This window comes from Leptonychotes weddellii, chromosome 2 (assembly GCF_054177405.1).
Source record: "Leptonychotes weddellii isolate Sample4059 chromosome 2, ASM5417740v2, whole genome shotgun sequence".
Classification (NCBI taxonomy): domain Eukaryota; kingdom Metazoa; phylum Chordata; class Mammalia; order Carnivora; family Phocidae; genus Leptonychotes; species Leptonychotes weddellii.
Window position 1 is genome coordinate 173,798,630 of NC_138370.1, and position 16,091 is coordinate 173,814,720.

The 16,091-nt window shown below is 51.5% G+C and overlaps 1 protein-coding gene across 7 annotated transcripts in view; it reads right to left on the reverse strand.

The window, feature by feature from the left end:
• Positions 1–16,091, reverse strand: part of EVC2 (EvC ciliary complex subunit 2) — a 124,793-nt gene that overhangs the window by 103,546 nt on the left and 5,156 nt on the right. For all 7 annotated transcript variants that reach the window (XR_014143104.1, XR_014143103.1, XM_081812643.1 and 4 more), the window contains exons 2-6: positions 11,941–11,995; positions 8,547–8,713; positions 7,901–7,969; positions 5,930–6,116; positions 1,202–1,311 (exon numbers count right to left, since the gene is read on the reverse strand). Coding sequence is in view for 5 of the 7 variants with exons in the window: in XM_081812643.1 (XP_081668769.1) it covers positions 1,202–1,311; positions 5,930–6,116; positions 7,901–7,969; positions 8,547–8,713; positions 11,941–11,995 (588 nt within the window). In the remaining 2 variants the exon portion in view is untranslated. The remainder of the gene's footprint in view (positions 1–1,201; positions 1,312–5,929; positions 6,117–7,900; positions 7,970–8,546; positions 8,714–11,940; positions 11,996–16,091) is intronic.

Below are 16,091 nucleotides of genomic sequence, written 5' to 3' on the forward strand. Positions count from 1 at the left end.
TATAATAGTTTCCTTGTATCTGGTCTTTACCCTTTTGGAATCTTTCTTGTTATCTCATTTTACCTGGGATGTTTTTTCTTATTGCAGCAGGTACTCGAGCCTTGGGCGGAAGGAGCTGGCGGCTGTCGTGGGACCTGGGCAGTCGCACTCTGAGCCTCACTTTCCCCATCTAGTGAAAGGTACTTCCTCCGGAGGCCGAATTCAGAACAAAATGACCAAAGTAACTAGAGCATGAGCTCCTTGAGGACAAGGATGGAATCTCCTCCTGCGTCCCCAGGATGTGCACGAGGCCGGGCACGACACGCAATGAACCACATTCGCCACACGCGCAGATTAAAAGGTGAATGAAACATGAAGATACGAACAGTAATGGTGTTAGAGGCTGAATGGTGTCCCCTCAGAATCCATACGCTGAAGCCTGGCCCCCAGCACCTCACAACGTGACGGTATTTGGAGGTGGGGACTTCACAGAGGTGAGTAACCTAAAATGAGGCCATTAGGGCAACCCTGATGCAATCTTACAAGGACTGGGGTCCTTGTAAGAAAAGGGGATCAGGACACAGACATGCACAGAGGGAAGCCCGCATGAGGACACGGGGAGATGCCGTGCACACACCAAGGAGGGAGGCCTCGGGAAAAACCAACCCTGCCTGCACCTTGATCTTGGACTTCCGGCCTCCAGGATCATGAAAACATAGATTTCCAGTCTGTGGAACTTTGTCAAGGCAGCTCCTAGTGAACTCATGCAAATAGAAACTACTGGTTGAGTGCTTATTATATGCAAGATACAGTGAAAAGAACTTAAATCTACCGATCACTTACCTTTATAATAACCCTATGTCAGACCCATGGGAGTTAAGGAATTACTCGAGGTCCTACTGAGATACTAAAGGGAGCCAGGTTCACAGCAAAGTGTGTGAGATTCCAGGGCCCACCCACTCATCTAGAATTCAGTATCACTGAAGGAAGGAGGGAGGGAGAGGAGGAAGGAAGGAAGGAAGAAAGGGGAGAGGAAGGGAAGAAGTGAAGGAAGGAGAGAGGGAGGGAGGGAAGGAGAGGGGGAGAGGCAGGGAGGGAAGGACAGAGGGAGAGAGAGAGGCAGGGAGGGAAGGAAGAGAGGAGCTAAGAGATCGTGTGCTCTAACTGTCAAAGCTTCTAAAATAACAGTGAGGACACAGAAACCAAAGTAAGGAGGACATACCTGCGCTGAGCTCTGAAAGGTGAGCTGGGCAGGAAGCATCAGGACCTCTCCGCTCCCCACTTCTCCGGCCTTAATGAAAGCTGTGTAGCTGACCGAGAAGGAGTCTCCCACTGCTCAGACAGAAAGCATGTGTGAGTCAAGAGGGGCCCTTCCGCCACACCCAGACAAGCCCCAGGTCAAAGGAGGCCGCCACCACAGCTGACGTGGACAGCAAGGGTGGCGCTCAGGTCTCAGGTGCCAGCGATGGGGACAGTGAACTGTGCATGCCCGCTCATAGGGTCCCTCTTCTTCCCCTGGAAGAGAGTGTCAGCAGGTGCGAGGAGCCAGGGAGGGCCCTCTGCTGCCCCTGTACGGTCTTCTCCAGGGGCCCCCCGCCCTCCCCAGCACTGCCCGGGACTGGGCGGGTCAGTCTTCCTGATCCGGGGTATTGCCAACTCCCACAAACTGTTTTGTTTGGAATCTAGGCAGGGATCTACTTGTTCCCCAAAATCCTGTTCACACAACGAAGGAGAAGAGTCTTCATCGGACTTGCGGGCCTCGGTGGACGGACCGATGTGAAGCCCTACTCTGACCCCTCTGGGCAGCTGGTTCTGTGAGCATGGCAAGGGGCACCAGGAGGCAGGAACCGGCCCTGTGGGTTCATGTGGGGCCCCCTCAGCCCCATGGTCTCTAGCTGGCCCTCGACTGCTTCATTACAAAAATTGTCTGTATTTAAGGGGAATCTTCCCTGGCTCACAGTTCTCCTTAGTAAGAAGTCAAATGGAACATCCGGGCTCTCTGGAGACAGCAGCTCTGCTGCCGGACAGGGGCCACCCTCAGACCCCAAGGTGAACCAACAGCTGGGAAAGAGAGGAACGCCAGACGAGGGTGGGGGGCAGAGGGGCTACTACCTTAGGTTTCTAGCTTTGCGGGAGGCAGCCCCGCTTCCTGGAGGGACCCTCCCATCTGATGTTGGAGATGGGTCCTGCCCACCTTAAGTCCCAACAGCGGATGCCTCCCATTGAGCTGACGTTCTCGTGGGCTCTGGGCACCTGGCAGAGCCCAAGGCACTTTGTAAACTAAAACCGAAAGGACCATCTCTGTCCCAATTCTTTCTGTGACAACCACCCCGCGCCCACCAAAGCTGATACTGGCTTCTCGTCTGAACTGGGCGGTGGTGAGGCTGAGGTTGTGATACTTTCTTATTTTTTTTTTAACAGCTTTGAGATAAAACTTATGTATCACCCAGTTCACCCATCTTAAGTGTGCACTTCAAGGGATTTTGTGTATTTAGAGTTCTTCGACCACACCACAGTCTGATTTCAGAACATTTCCATCACCCGAACAAGAAAGGCAGTCGCTCTCCACTGCCACACCAAGGCCTAGGCAACCACTAATCTGGTTTTGGGGGGCAGGGGCGGTGGTAATAATTTGTCTTTCTGGACATCTCCTAGAAATAGAATCATATAATATGCGTTGTTTGTGTTTGATTTCTTGTACAGAGCAAATGTTTTTTGAGGTTCATCTATGTCATGCATGAATCAGTTCTTCATTCCTTCTTACTGCAAGTCATATTCCATTGTGGGGACAGACAGGATGCTCTCCCATGTCCCCTATACCTGAAATTTTTTAGAAGTAAGGCACACGAGAAACCTCGTGTTCAACTCATTCTGCTTCCAAGACAAAGGAGCTGCACCCTTTCTGCTGCGGAAGGAACCCCAACTCCTTCCGGACAGCTACAAACCTCGGGAGGCAGGGGCTGGGGGGGATGGATAGAATAAAATATTGGGAAGAGGGGTGGGGAATATTAACTTAATTTGAGAATGTTGGACTTTGGACTTCAAACTTACAAGGGCAAACATGTTGATCTCAGATTTTAATTCCTTTTGGACTTGAATACATTTGGGTTCCAATTTGTAGGGAATTCTTTCCTCAGATTTTCATTTCTCCCTGAGAATTTGCAAAAAGGAGGTGGTAGCAGGTCACTGCTGGAGGATATTTGTGCAAATGAACCCAGTGTTGTCCCCTAAGGGCACTGCAGAGCTCGTGACCCACCTTGTTGACTAGCACCTTGTTGACTAACGTGGCAGGACTTGATTGAATGGCTATCAGAAGCAGGGAGAATTTCCAGCCTTGGGTATAGAGTACCCTTTAGGTTATTTGATAATGTAATGCTGTGAGTCAAAGCCTTCACAAGACAGAAAAACCACCTCTTCTACCCTCCAGCAGTCCCAAAGGGACACACACAGGGGCAAAAGGTGGGTGGTTTGGGGGTGCAGGCCTGTCCTGATCTCCTTCCCCAGGGGACCAGTCGCAATCTGCAGATTCGTGAGAAGCCCCAGGAGAGTGGAGAACAACACAAGAGATCCTCAGGGGAAGCTCACGCTCACCACCCACCCCTGACATTTTTAGTCCGCAAGCACGGGCACCCTCCCTGAAACAGGGCGAGCTTCTCCCCACCCCTCCTCACTGGGCAGCTCACCCCAACTGATGGGAGGGACTGACCCACGGCAGTGGGCTGCTGGCTGGGGGCACCAGCCTGCAATGGTCAGTGGGGGACAAAGCCCATCCCGCTCTGCGGGTCAGGGACTAGGGCCGCCTGTCTCTAAGCCTGATCAATCTAAGCCTGTCCTCCAGCTCTGCCTCCACCTGTAACTGGGGTCAGCGTTTAACCCTCAAATACTGTCAAGTACTTCATTTCTCAACGTGTGGAGCCCTCAAAAAAAAAAAAAATGTAAAGGAGAGGAGTAATGAGCACTGAGGCTATGGAACCACTAGGATTTTTATTTTAAAAATCCTCAACACCTTCATTTTATCTTTATGCAATGATAAACCCTTAGGCTCACAGACGGCGTGACAGAATCAACTAAGACGATACCGCAGTGAAGGTCCTGTGAGCAGACCTTACCTGGTGCCGCGGCTGGTCGCCCTCACAGCCTACGCCCGGGCGCCAGCCCCCGGACCCCACAGCACGCCCCGCTGTGGACGGAGGAGACCTCATTGCCTGCGATGCCCAGAGCAGGAGGCAGAGACTGCCAGGGTGCCCTGCACCTGCTCCCCCGGGGAATGAGCAGGACACTACCTCTCCCCTGGGGCCGTCACTGTGCTCCATATGACACACACACACACACACACACACACAACCAAAACAATCAACCAAATCACTACTGGCATGGGGAACACTTCTCCGGCCAGGCTTCCCATGAAATAACCCCCTTCTCCTTACAGTCACATCCTGAAGCAGGCACTGTCACCGTCCCCAAGTGACAGAGAGGAGGCTGATGTTCTGGGATGGGCAGCGGGCAAAGGTCAGGGTTGGTGGGGCTCAGCACCCCGCGCTGACCCGCGGCCCCGAGCGGGCGAAGTGCAGGAGGGCAGGGAAGTGAGGTGCAGGGGAGGAGAGGGGGGCCTCCCAGGCAGAGCCTGGGGCCTGAGCGAATGCCGCCAGGCAGGGGAGAGTGACAAGTGTGGTCTGTGTGGCAGGAGTGCAGATGCTGGGAGCCGCTGGGGAAATGAGAGAAGAGAGGCAGGCCTGCCAGATCAGAGGCTGGGAGAGCATGGGGAGGGACCCGGGCAGAGCCAGGGCACGTCGCCTCGCTCGGTCTCTGCTACCATTCTACGAGGCACTGATAGACACACGTCACATCCCAAGTTCAGAGAAATTCAGTAATTTCCAGAGGCAACGCAGCTCCTAATTGGCGTGAGGAGTCAAATCTAGGTCTGTTTGAGACCGAGTGTGTGCTCTGCTCACTAGCTTAAGAAGGGGGGTGGGGGCTGGGATTTGTTTTTCCATCTTTGAGGGAAGGCACTGAGGATCACTTGGTTGGGACGTATCCTAATGGTTTTTATGACATTGCTTAAATCACAGCCAGCAAAGAGGTGGCTGCTTGTGGGACAACCCCATTGGTAGCTGCTGTCAAGAGGATGGGGTCAGGTAGGACTCTGAGGCCCTTTCTAGGCTCAGAGGGAAAGTGTAGCATGATTGGTGAGCAAAGTGGGCTCAGTGGAGAGGTCAGTCCTGAGCATGCGAGAGCATACACTACAGGATAAGGGTCATGGAGTGGACCATCTTTTCCTCTGTAAAGGAGTTAAGTACTCAGAATAAAAGAAGTCTCACCCTCCCGAGAAAATGGGCAGTCCTGAGGTCGTGGTAACAACGAATTCCAGAATTCGTTGAAACCTGTTTAATTAACCAACGACAACTCGCCTCAGGACACACACCTCCAAAGCCAACCAGGGACGGTGGCGCTCAGAAAGCCAGCCCGTCAGCGCAGAGGTACTCCAGCAAACAGGCGAGAACACGAGTGAAGGTCTCACGAGCATGCTTCCAGGGCTGGTGTCAAACCAATCCCCCCTCGACCCAACGGCCCCCAGCACAAGCTCTGCCTTTCACTGAAGGATAAGAAACCTGGTCCTCTGGCGGTGGACAGACAGGGGTTCACTATAAACTCTATCTTTGGTTATGTCTGGAATTCTTCATAATAAAAATCGATCTACTAATAAAAATACTAGAAATACTTATTCTTAACAACTCTTCCCCCAAATCCTACCTCTCTCTAACCTAAGTTAACAAATCCAGCTTTTTGGGTGCGGTTATTGAGTGGTGGTCTTCTCCTTCGATACCTGATAGTAAACTCCGTTGTGAGTGAACACGTCATGTGTTTAAGAACCCGCCTGCCATGCATCACACACTCCGTCAGCGTCCGTACGTTCACTTGCCCTCCCTGACTTCATACGCACTGCTATTACCTTGCAGAAACTTCTTTCTGAAAGCCTGGAATCCCGCCGAGGTCTGGTTTCCGGTCGACCCCGTAACGGAGAGGCCAGTGATGTTGTCCAGCAGGAGCAGATCGGAGAGGTTGGTGGCCACAGGGGTCCTGGTGTTGTCCACGAGCAGTCTCACGTGAGCTGTCTGCAGTTCGCTCTGCCCGGACACCTGGGACAGGAGATGACAGGAGGGCAGCTTTGCTGGCAAGTCCCATCTCCTAACATGACCCCCCAGCTGGGCCTGTGCACGTCTGGTCCTCAGGCAGAGGGAGGGCACGACTGTCTCCCCGGGGCTGGAGAACTTATCAGGTCTGATTTCAAAGGCCCCAGGACATGTTTTGACTCACGCTTGCTAAGCTGTTGCTTGGTGACAGATTCAAAGTCACTGGGACCCTGAAATGCAGTGAAATTACTCCTTCAGGGAAACAGGAAAAATATCAAAGCAAGAGCCACAGTCAGGTTGGGGAGATGGTGGCCATCGGTGTCATCAAGAAAAGCAAACAATGGCTCCTTCTCACACAGTCGTTTTGAAGGTTCAGCCCAGCCCCAGAGCCCTGCCCAGGGCGTCTGACTGCCATCTGACGTCCAGGATCGAGCAAGCCGGTCAGTCTCCATCCTCCTGGCCAGTCTCCCCCAGGTGGGCTCTGCTTGGCCATGTGTTTGAACGGCTCGGCTGCTGGAAGCTGTCCGGTGGCCCAAGCAGCTTGGCTCCCTGCCTGAGCTCAGCAACCTTGCCCTGTTCCCACTCTCGAAGCTTTTCCCACCACCCCTGCCCTGCCTTCACCCAGCCTTCCCAGAAGGGACCCAGGAGCTGGGGAAAGAAGGAAGCAATGTCTGTTCATGCAGGTACACACACACACGCACACACATGCATGCATACAGCAGAGACATCTCCAGGAGGACGTACAAGAAACCGGTAGCACCAACTATATCCAGGAAGGGGAACGGGACAGCTGAAGGCATGAGCTAAATCGAGGCTTGTACAGTAGAGGGTTAACTCTGCAGGTGCGGACTGCCCACACCCCGCACACCCCGAAGAAAGGACTGACTCCTGACCAGCTCCTGGGAGGTTACCTGTAAAGCCCTTGGACTACCCTGCCTGAGAAGAGCATCTTTATACCTGGGGCCTGGGCCACAGCAGGCCGTGTGTTCTAACGGTGTGACTGGGGGGGGGGGGGGGCGTTGAGCCGAGCTGTGTCAAGGTGACCTCTGGAGCGGCTGGAGACCAGTTACTGAGGTCAGCCATGTGGGCACTGCATGTCTCCATGAGGGACCTGCATTAAAACCCCTGGACATCGAGGCTCGGGTGTGTGTCTCTGGTGGACAATACTTGGTACATGACGTCACATGTCACTGCTTTGGAAAAAGGAATGCCGGCCGTAGGATTCCACCAGGGAAGGATAGTGGGAAGCTTGCACCTGGTCTCACAACTCCTTCCTATGTGCCTTTTACTTTGCTGACTTGAATCTGCACGCTTCTGCTATAATAAATCATAACTATGAGTCTAATGGCTTCCTGAGTCATGCCAGTCCTTCCAGGGAATCATGGAGCCCAAGGGAAGGTGGTCCTGAGGATCCCCAACACAACAACAATGTGAAACGCCATCTCCCAGGATCAGTAAGGATCCGAGACTTTAAAAACACTGAATAAAATTTTTACACTGTCAAGCACCATATCAATGTAGAAAGAAAATACATCATTTTTTCTTTCCCATTCTAAATGACCACAGTGCATTTTCACAAACAGGAGTTTAACTGTTACCAAAACTCTTGTCCTGGTGCCATGATACAGAACAGAAAATCTCCTGTACCTCACTTCATCCCTCACATGTCCAGACACAGGTGGACAGCCCTGTGACTTGCCAGTCCTTAAATATGTAACTCTACCCAGACATGATTTGGTCAAAAATCCAACTATTTTCTCCTCCACTATAAGTCACCTATGAATACCTACCATGGCACATTTCTGAAAAATCACTCCATCCTCAGCATTTTTTGGAACATCTCTTGAGATGTCTCCAAACTACAATAAAATATAGAAATGATTAGAAAATGAAAAACACTTCATACTATGCACGTTTAATAAAAGTACAAGATGTATTAAAAAAAATTAAAAATAAATAAATACATGTACAAGATGACCTTTTAAAGAAAGGATAGAGATTTACTTCTGTTATCTAATAACTGCCTTAAATAATCTTGAAGATTTTTTTAAGAAAGTATTTAAAGGATTGGAACTTAAGCCCATGAGGAAGGAAGAATGCGGGCGTGTGGTCACCCAGAGCTCTCTTTTGTCCGGGGGGCTCACGTAAACAACACCCCGTCACAGGAACACAGCACACTGGGGCTGACACTTGGACAAGAGGAATGCGTGTGCGTGTTTATAAAACCGGCAGTGAATGGGGCCAGTTAAAGCAGAACCTGCAGCCCACTGCTCGGATTCACACCTCCTACTCATCTTCAATACCAGATGCTTCTGTACAGAAGGAATAAGCTTTTCTAAAGAACCAAAGCCTATGGCATCTTATACACAGTGGGCCCCAAACTGGTTTCTTTCCAACTTCTGCTAATTCTGTTAAAGGACCAAAGGTGTGACTTACCAGGCGGTGTGTTATAGGAGACTCTCTTTTAAACAAAGTCTTCTTGGGCCACGAGGGAGTAAAAGCAAGCATGGACTGAGTCCTTGGCCCACTAGAGGGTGCATAAGTTGGGAGGGGATGGAAAACTTCACTTTTCCTGCTGAATTTCCTTCCAAATGGTGCTCCCACTGCAAAACAGCAATGTACGTGCATGACAGAATGCAGGAAGGCAGTCAGACACGGTGGGTAAACTCAGGAGGTAGACCACATATATGAGGAAGGCCCCTGGAAGATGTCTGCTGAAAATGAGTAAGTGAATGAATAAATGAATGAATGACCTATCATCTCTTTGCCAGGAAAATGAGATGTGCTCACTTTGGGGGGCATGGGCTATGGAGCCTAAAGAAAGTGCTTCTCAAAGTGTGCGCCACTCATCGTGGGTGTGGGCTAAAATGCACATTCCTGGACCCCCTCCCAGATCTACTGAATCAGACCACCAGGTGAGTGAGATGCCTGGGTGATTCCTACACACATGGCATCAGACAGCCCTGGGTTCAAATCCTGACTCTGTCATTTACCAGCTGGGTCCTTGGGCAAGTATCTAACTTCCCTGTGCCTCAGTTTCCCTAACTCTGCCATGGACAGAGAGTAAGTCTCCCCTCACTGGGTCCTTCTGATGACCTGTCAAGCAAAGGGTGAGCACCCCTGACAGCTACTGTGAGGAGGATGGGCCCACAGCCAAACCTGGTGTCTGCAAAGCCACCCAATGTGAAACGGCTCCCTCCAGAATTTGCTCTACATCAATGTATGTTGAAAATACATGAGCGCCAGGGGTAACACAGAAACGTCAGTTAGAAGGGACTGGCAGGGCTGTCAGGAGTGGGTGCTGATGGGTTGTGTGGCCCCAGACACTCAGAGCCTCAGTTTCCCTCACTTGGGAATGCAGCTAAAATATCCCTGAGACGGGGCTGCCTAAGGAACAAACGAGATGCCGGGCTGAACGTGAACACCCTGAGGCGTTTTATCAAAGCTCAAAGCCAGAAACCCAAATGTCTGAAACAACTTGGATTGTTGGGTCGGGTGTTTTTCAACATATACCTTCTACCCAGATGCAAACTGGAAATTGAGTAAGAATGACTATTTTTTAGTCGTTCTTACGGTGTTATTGATAGCAAGATCTTCAGAAGTGCTTGTGAAAACTTTTATAATTTCAGAATCCACGTAGGAAGAAATAAAAACTTGAAAAAAAGAAAAAAGGCATAGAACTGGATCCTGGATCACATTAGAATCTTTTTCCTGCATAGTGTCTGTGGTTGAGTTGGGTCAAGGTCATGGTGTTGGAACGGGGATAAAGGTGAGCGCTGGGGACTCACCATGCAAGCAAGTGGGCACGTTCCCAGGCCGGCTGCTGACTCAGTCAGGAGTGTCTGAGTAAATCCCACAGGTGCCAGGGAGAAGGGACGCCCATCTCTGACCCTCGCCCGGCCCCTCAGGCTAAGGGACACATGCTTTCTCGGCAGATTTGCTGGACATAAACCCATAAGGCCACACTGGGCTTTATCTCTGGTGCACCTGTTTATGCCCCCTGGCCCTCAGAAGGCCCAGCCACAGGCTCTCATGAACCTGAATGAGGGCAGGTGTTGACAGACAGTATAGAAGAAATTCATGCTATGAAGTAACTACCGCCACCCCGCATGTCATCGGTCAGTGGCCTCCCCATTCTTGCCACCAGCAAGTGGGCCTGTTTGTGCATCTGTGCAGTGCTTTGCCTACACCCTCACTCTCCTGCTCTGGCTGCCACATGCCTGGAAGCCTCTCCTTCCATCCCCTGGCCCTGCTAAGGTGTCAGTTCTCAGGACTCTGCTGAGGAGCCCCTCCTCCAGGGAGCCCTCCCTGAAGCTCCTCCTAGTGGCCTTACCGCTCTGTCTCCTGCTCTTAATGCAATCACAGAGTAGTACATGGGGCTCCCTTTCACCAACGAGTTTGCCTAATTGATGAATAAAAGGTCTCTACGAATGCAGTAATATCACCTCAATCTATTTTACTCAAGAGAAAACACTGGATTTTGTAAAATGTAAAGTCTGCAGAGAGTAACAAAGGACATAGGAAATACTTTTTAACTCCCCAAGTAAGTGAGATCTGTTTATTCCTGGTATAAAACAGGATTCTCGAGGAAGGTGTATTTACAACCTGTGCCGAGGGGACTCTGGGTGGAAAGATGGTTTTGTCACCGAAGCTCCTCTCTACTCAGTAAGAGTCCTGCTCAGTCTATGCAGATGAGGGGGGCCAACCTGGACCCCAGCCCATCCTGGTCCCCAGGAAGCAGAATGAAGCACAGAACCCAGAATACTCTACCCCCAGCCCCAGGGACGGGCTCGGGGACGGGCACCGGCCTCAGGCTGAGCCCACTGGTCTTCCCAGGAACTCCTGCCAAGCTACGGGGAAGTCTTCCGCTGCCTAAGTATCAGCTGTACGGTTCCCAAAAGGCTCCCAGGAATGAGGGAACCAGAGGAAAGCAGGGCTGAGATGGAAAGAGAAAGGCATAGCCTTGGGATGCCGAGCCCCTGGGCCAGCAGCGGCCAGGCCTGCCTGGCTCAGTTATAAGACCATCACGTTCTGCTTTTCTTAGGTGAGTTCCAGCTCAGTTTCTGTCACCTGGTGTGGTGGGCTGAAATTTACCTGTCCAGGGAACCGGTAAATATGCCACCTTGTATATAACAGGGACTTCCCAAATGTGATTAAATGAAGGATGCTGATTTGAGGAAATCGCCTGGATTATCTGAGTGGGGCAGAAATGTAATCCCAAGTGTCCTTCTAAGAAGGAGGCAAGGGAGTGCTGACAGGCAGAAGAGAGGAAGGCCACGTGCCCCCGGAGGCAAGATGCTGGCGGCTGGCTCTGAGCTGGAGCAAGGGGCCGGGACCCAAGGCAAGCAAGGAGCACAGCTGGGGATGCTGGAGAAGAGAAGCAAAGGTTCTCCCCGGAACCCCGGGGGGAGTGCGGCCGTGTCCACACCTCGACTTCAGTCCAGCTACGCTGATTCCCAGCCTGCCCTCCAGAACGCTAAGAGAATAAATCTGTGTTGCTTTAAGCCACGAAGTCTGTGGTGATTTGTGAAAGCAGCCTCAGGAAACCCACACACCTGCTCATACGCACATTCTATATCCTATTCATCAGACTCCTTCAGGGGGTAATGTGGACGGGCTGCCTTACCCTGACTCCTGTTCTGACCACAAAAGCTCCAGCCAGCTCCTGGAGGGGGCCACACACTGCCCCCTGCTCCGCAGGTCAGGGGGTAACGTACCGCATTTGCCCATGGTGGGCACATGAGCAGAGCATGAGGGAGATGGAGGCAGGGGGGCTCGGACCTCAGGGTCTGATTCTCTGAACGAAAAATGAACCAAAAGACAAACTTACCTTCAGTCTTAAAGCGAGAGCTTTCCACACTGGGCCAAATCAAACGGGGCAAGTCCTAAAAAATTCAAAAGGCAAAAGTCACTAATGAAGAACATGCTTGTGAGAAGTGACTGCAAGTCATTTTCATAAGTGGCTCACACAGAGATGAGTTGCACTCTTCTCCAGAAATCGGAAACAAAATCTTTCCAAGTGAGCCATCTCCACCAGGAGTCCAGGATTATCTCCTCTTTCCCACAGAGGCCAGCAACTCAGTCATGACTGCATTTTAGGAAGCTGTCCTGGAAGGCAGCACTGTGGGGTCAAAATTTCACGTACTCAGACCTGAGTTCAAATCCCAGCTCTGCTTCTCACTAACCCTGTGACACTGGCTGAGCCTCCAGCCTCTGAGTTCCCAAGATCTTGCAAGTCCCAACGGAGTGGCTCATAAAATGCCAGATAGGGAGTCCAGAGAACTGAGTTCTAGCTGGAACCATTTCCTTGCTGTGTGTCCTTGGCCAAGTCTCTCAGCCTCTCTGAGCCTCAGACCCTCATCTAAAAAGCAAAGACCTCAAAGCCTCCTCCCAGCTTGCTTCACTTTGCTCAGTGATGAAACGGGGCCCGGCCAACTCTCCCAGTCCACCTTTATAAGTTAGCGGGCCCCAGAAAGCCCAGACCTTTCTACTAGAAAACAATAATAATAATATTAATAATAATAATAATAATAATAATAATGGGCACCTGGGTGGCTCAGTCATTAAGTGTCTGCCTTCGGCTCAGGTCATGATCTCAGGGTCCTGGGATCAAGCCCCGCATCGGGCTCCCTGCTCAGCAGGAGGCCTGCTTCTCCCTCTTCCACTCCCCCTGCTTGCGTTCCCTCTCTCTCTGTGTCTCTGCCAAATAATAAATAAATAAATAAATCTTTAAAAAAAATAATGATGATGATAAAGCTGTCCTGGCTGGAGCCCTCAAAATGGGCTGGGTCCCATGCTGTGCACTCTAGCACACAAACAGTCTTCATAATAAGCCAGGGAAATGTCATTCTCCCTTTACAGCAAAATCCCCACACACGGGTAACGAGATAACTCCCTGCAGGTCCCACAGGGGAGAAGAGACTAGCTTTGAATGCACAGAGCCCAGCTCTGGATGTGCTGGTTTGTATGTAATGGAGGCACACAGGGTGTGCACAGGCAGTGAAGACCATGACCGCTGAGTGGGACACTCAGGCCCAGCTCGGGGCCCAGCCCAAGGGCTAGTTCCTATGGCTGCCGTTGGGACAGCGCTCACCTGGGCAGGACACCGTGGGGTCGAGAGAGACCACGTGGCCACTGTCTTTGCCCACCTGGAAGGCTTTCTCCGTATCTCTGCTTGTGGTCACACAAGCCCGACCCCTTGGCCACTGAGGGCCATGTGTTTCAGACCCAGTGCGTGGAGACCCCCAGACCCCCGGACATCCCAGGCTGAAGCGGCTCTCCTGGGATGACATAAGCCAGCTTCCCGGCTGCACGGAGGAGGCCCAGGTGAGGAAACAGAGAAGGTAGACAATAAGCCAGACCCAGCCAGCCTGGCACAAGACCTACCCCAGAGCTCTTCCTGCCTTCCCCCACGGTGACCTCACAGTACTCCAATGCACCAGTGAAATCCCCTCTTCCCTTGACCCCCACAGACACACTTGCCCAAGGGTCGCCTCTCTCTCCCTGCCCCCATGTGGCCCCTGTGCGGTGTGCCTCCCTCCTCCAGGACCGGTGGGTACAAGCAGCCTCTTCCTCCTTCCCGTGCCTCCCCACAGTGCTCCTCCTATTTCACGTCCACACCTGACTCGTCATCGGAAAAACCCATTTTAAGAAGCACAACACATAGGGCACACCCAAAGGGGCTGACAGTAGGATCACAACGAGTTATCTGTACACGCACGTCCAGAGCGGCATCATTCACAATAGCCAAAATGTGGAAGCAGCTCCGGTGCCCATGGCCAGATCCATGGAGAAGCCAAACAGGGTCCATCCAGAGGAAGGGATGTTATTCAGCCTTAAAGGAAGGACATTCTGACACCTGCTACCACATGAATGAACTTGGATGACATCGTGCTCAGCGAAAGAAGCTGGCCATGAAAAGACAAATGCTATAGGATTCCACTTCTGGGAGGTCCCTGGAGTCATCAGATCCACACAGACAGAAGGAAGGGTGGTGGGCGCCGGAGGCTGGGGGAGGGAGGCCAGGGGAGTGAGTGTTTCACGGAGAGAGTTCCAGCTTTGCCGAGATGCAGAGTTCTGGAGGTGGATGGTGGTGATGGCTTAATGCCCCTGAACTCTACACTCAACAATGGTTAAAATGGTAAATTTTAGGTTATGTGTATTTCATCGCAATTACAAATACGAATAAATGGAACAGATAAACAAAGCAGATCTATGTTGACCTAGTAAAAACATTAAAATTCAAGTGAAATCACTGGGTTGCAAAACTATAATATCAACCCATTTAATAAAAACAGATTTTACACTTCAAATGTATGATTATGTATCTCATAATTGTGTTTATATATTCAATTATATATTTATTTATATACAGTAATTTTTATTTGTACACGTATTTACCTATTTACCTACATGTATTTATTTCTATGTTTAACATATGTAAAGTATATGTAGATATTTAATAATATAGTTCATATTAATCACACACTTAATGAATAATTATATGTTTAACAGTACATGACATAATATACCATGACCACGTTATTACGTTGAAAAGTCTAGGAAGAGGTTCTGAAGTGTCAACCTCGGTGGCCTTGGGAAGAGTGGTGCCCCTGCGGGCAGGGGAGGGAAGCCCCATTCCTCCACGCCATCTGTGCCCTTTCATCTCCTACAACCAGAAGCCCAAGTCCGTCCGTCACAACAAAGTGATGCAGACGAGCAATGGGAACCACGCCATGGGGCCTCTCGGCAGGCCTGTTCCTTTGGGGTCTCCCGGGCCCTCACACCTGACGTGAGATAACCCAGAGTGTCCCGGGACAGCTCGGTGTGGCCAGCACGGCCCCTAGTCCAGAAGGTGCCTTCCACAAGGCAGAAAGAGGCACCTCTCCCTCAAGAGCCCTCCCGTGTGTCAGATGCTGTCGGGATACACTGGGGTGGACGGAGTCAGTCTTTGCTGCCATCTGGCAGGAGAAAAGTCTCGTGCTAACAGCACAGATTGGGGCTGTGACCTCCTGCTTGCAAGCGCAGTACGGAAACGGGGAAAGGGGCATTTCCCGGCAGAGAAGCCCAGCCACCGAGACCCCAGCCAGGAGGCCACGGTTGATGCCCACAGCGATAAACCATATCCACAGGATGCGCCCAGGCAAACCCCAGGAGACAGCTCCTATACAACACATCTACACAACCCCGGCCTCCTGGAACTTTCCACTCATTCTCTCAACCAACACTGGCTGCATGGCAGGCTCTGCACTGGGCACTGCAAGGTGAGCAAAGCAGACCTGGCCCCTGACTTGGCCAAGGGATGATGGTCTCCTTACCGACAGACATTTCCATCCGAGAGGAAGGGGCAGGTTCCAAGGGAACAAACAACCCACGAAGGCCTTCGGGAGCCCCAGGTGCCAGAGGCCCCTTGCTGTGCTCCCAGAGGTCTCACTGGTTTCTGGGTATCACCAGCCTGGGGGGGTGCCTCTCTGGGGGCTCCTTGGCCACACGGAGCAGCCTGCTCTCACAGAGACCATGCTCAGGTGGCAGCCGACAGCCCCTTTCAATGCCCGCCTTCCCCTCCCTGGTTATCCCTCTCTCCAAAATGGCAGCCCCTGACAAGGTCACCATGACCTCTACCAGGCCCTGTTCAATGGCCCATTCTCCACCCTCACTGCACACAACTTAGTACAGCGTCCCAGACGTGAGTGCATCAGCATCCCACTGCTGCTGATAATCACCAGGAACTTTATAGCTTAAAGCAATGCACATTTATTACTTTACAGTTCCGGAGGCCAGAAGTCTGACAGGAGTCTCAATGGGCTAAAATCAAAGTGGGGGCAGGATTTGCAACAACGTGGATGGAACTGGAGGGTGTTATGCTGGGCGAAATAAGTCAATCAGAGAAAGACATGTATCATATGACCTCACTGATATGAGGAATTCTTAATCTCAGGAAACAAACTGAGGGTTGCTGGAGTGGTGGAGGGTGGGAGGGAT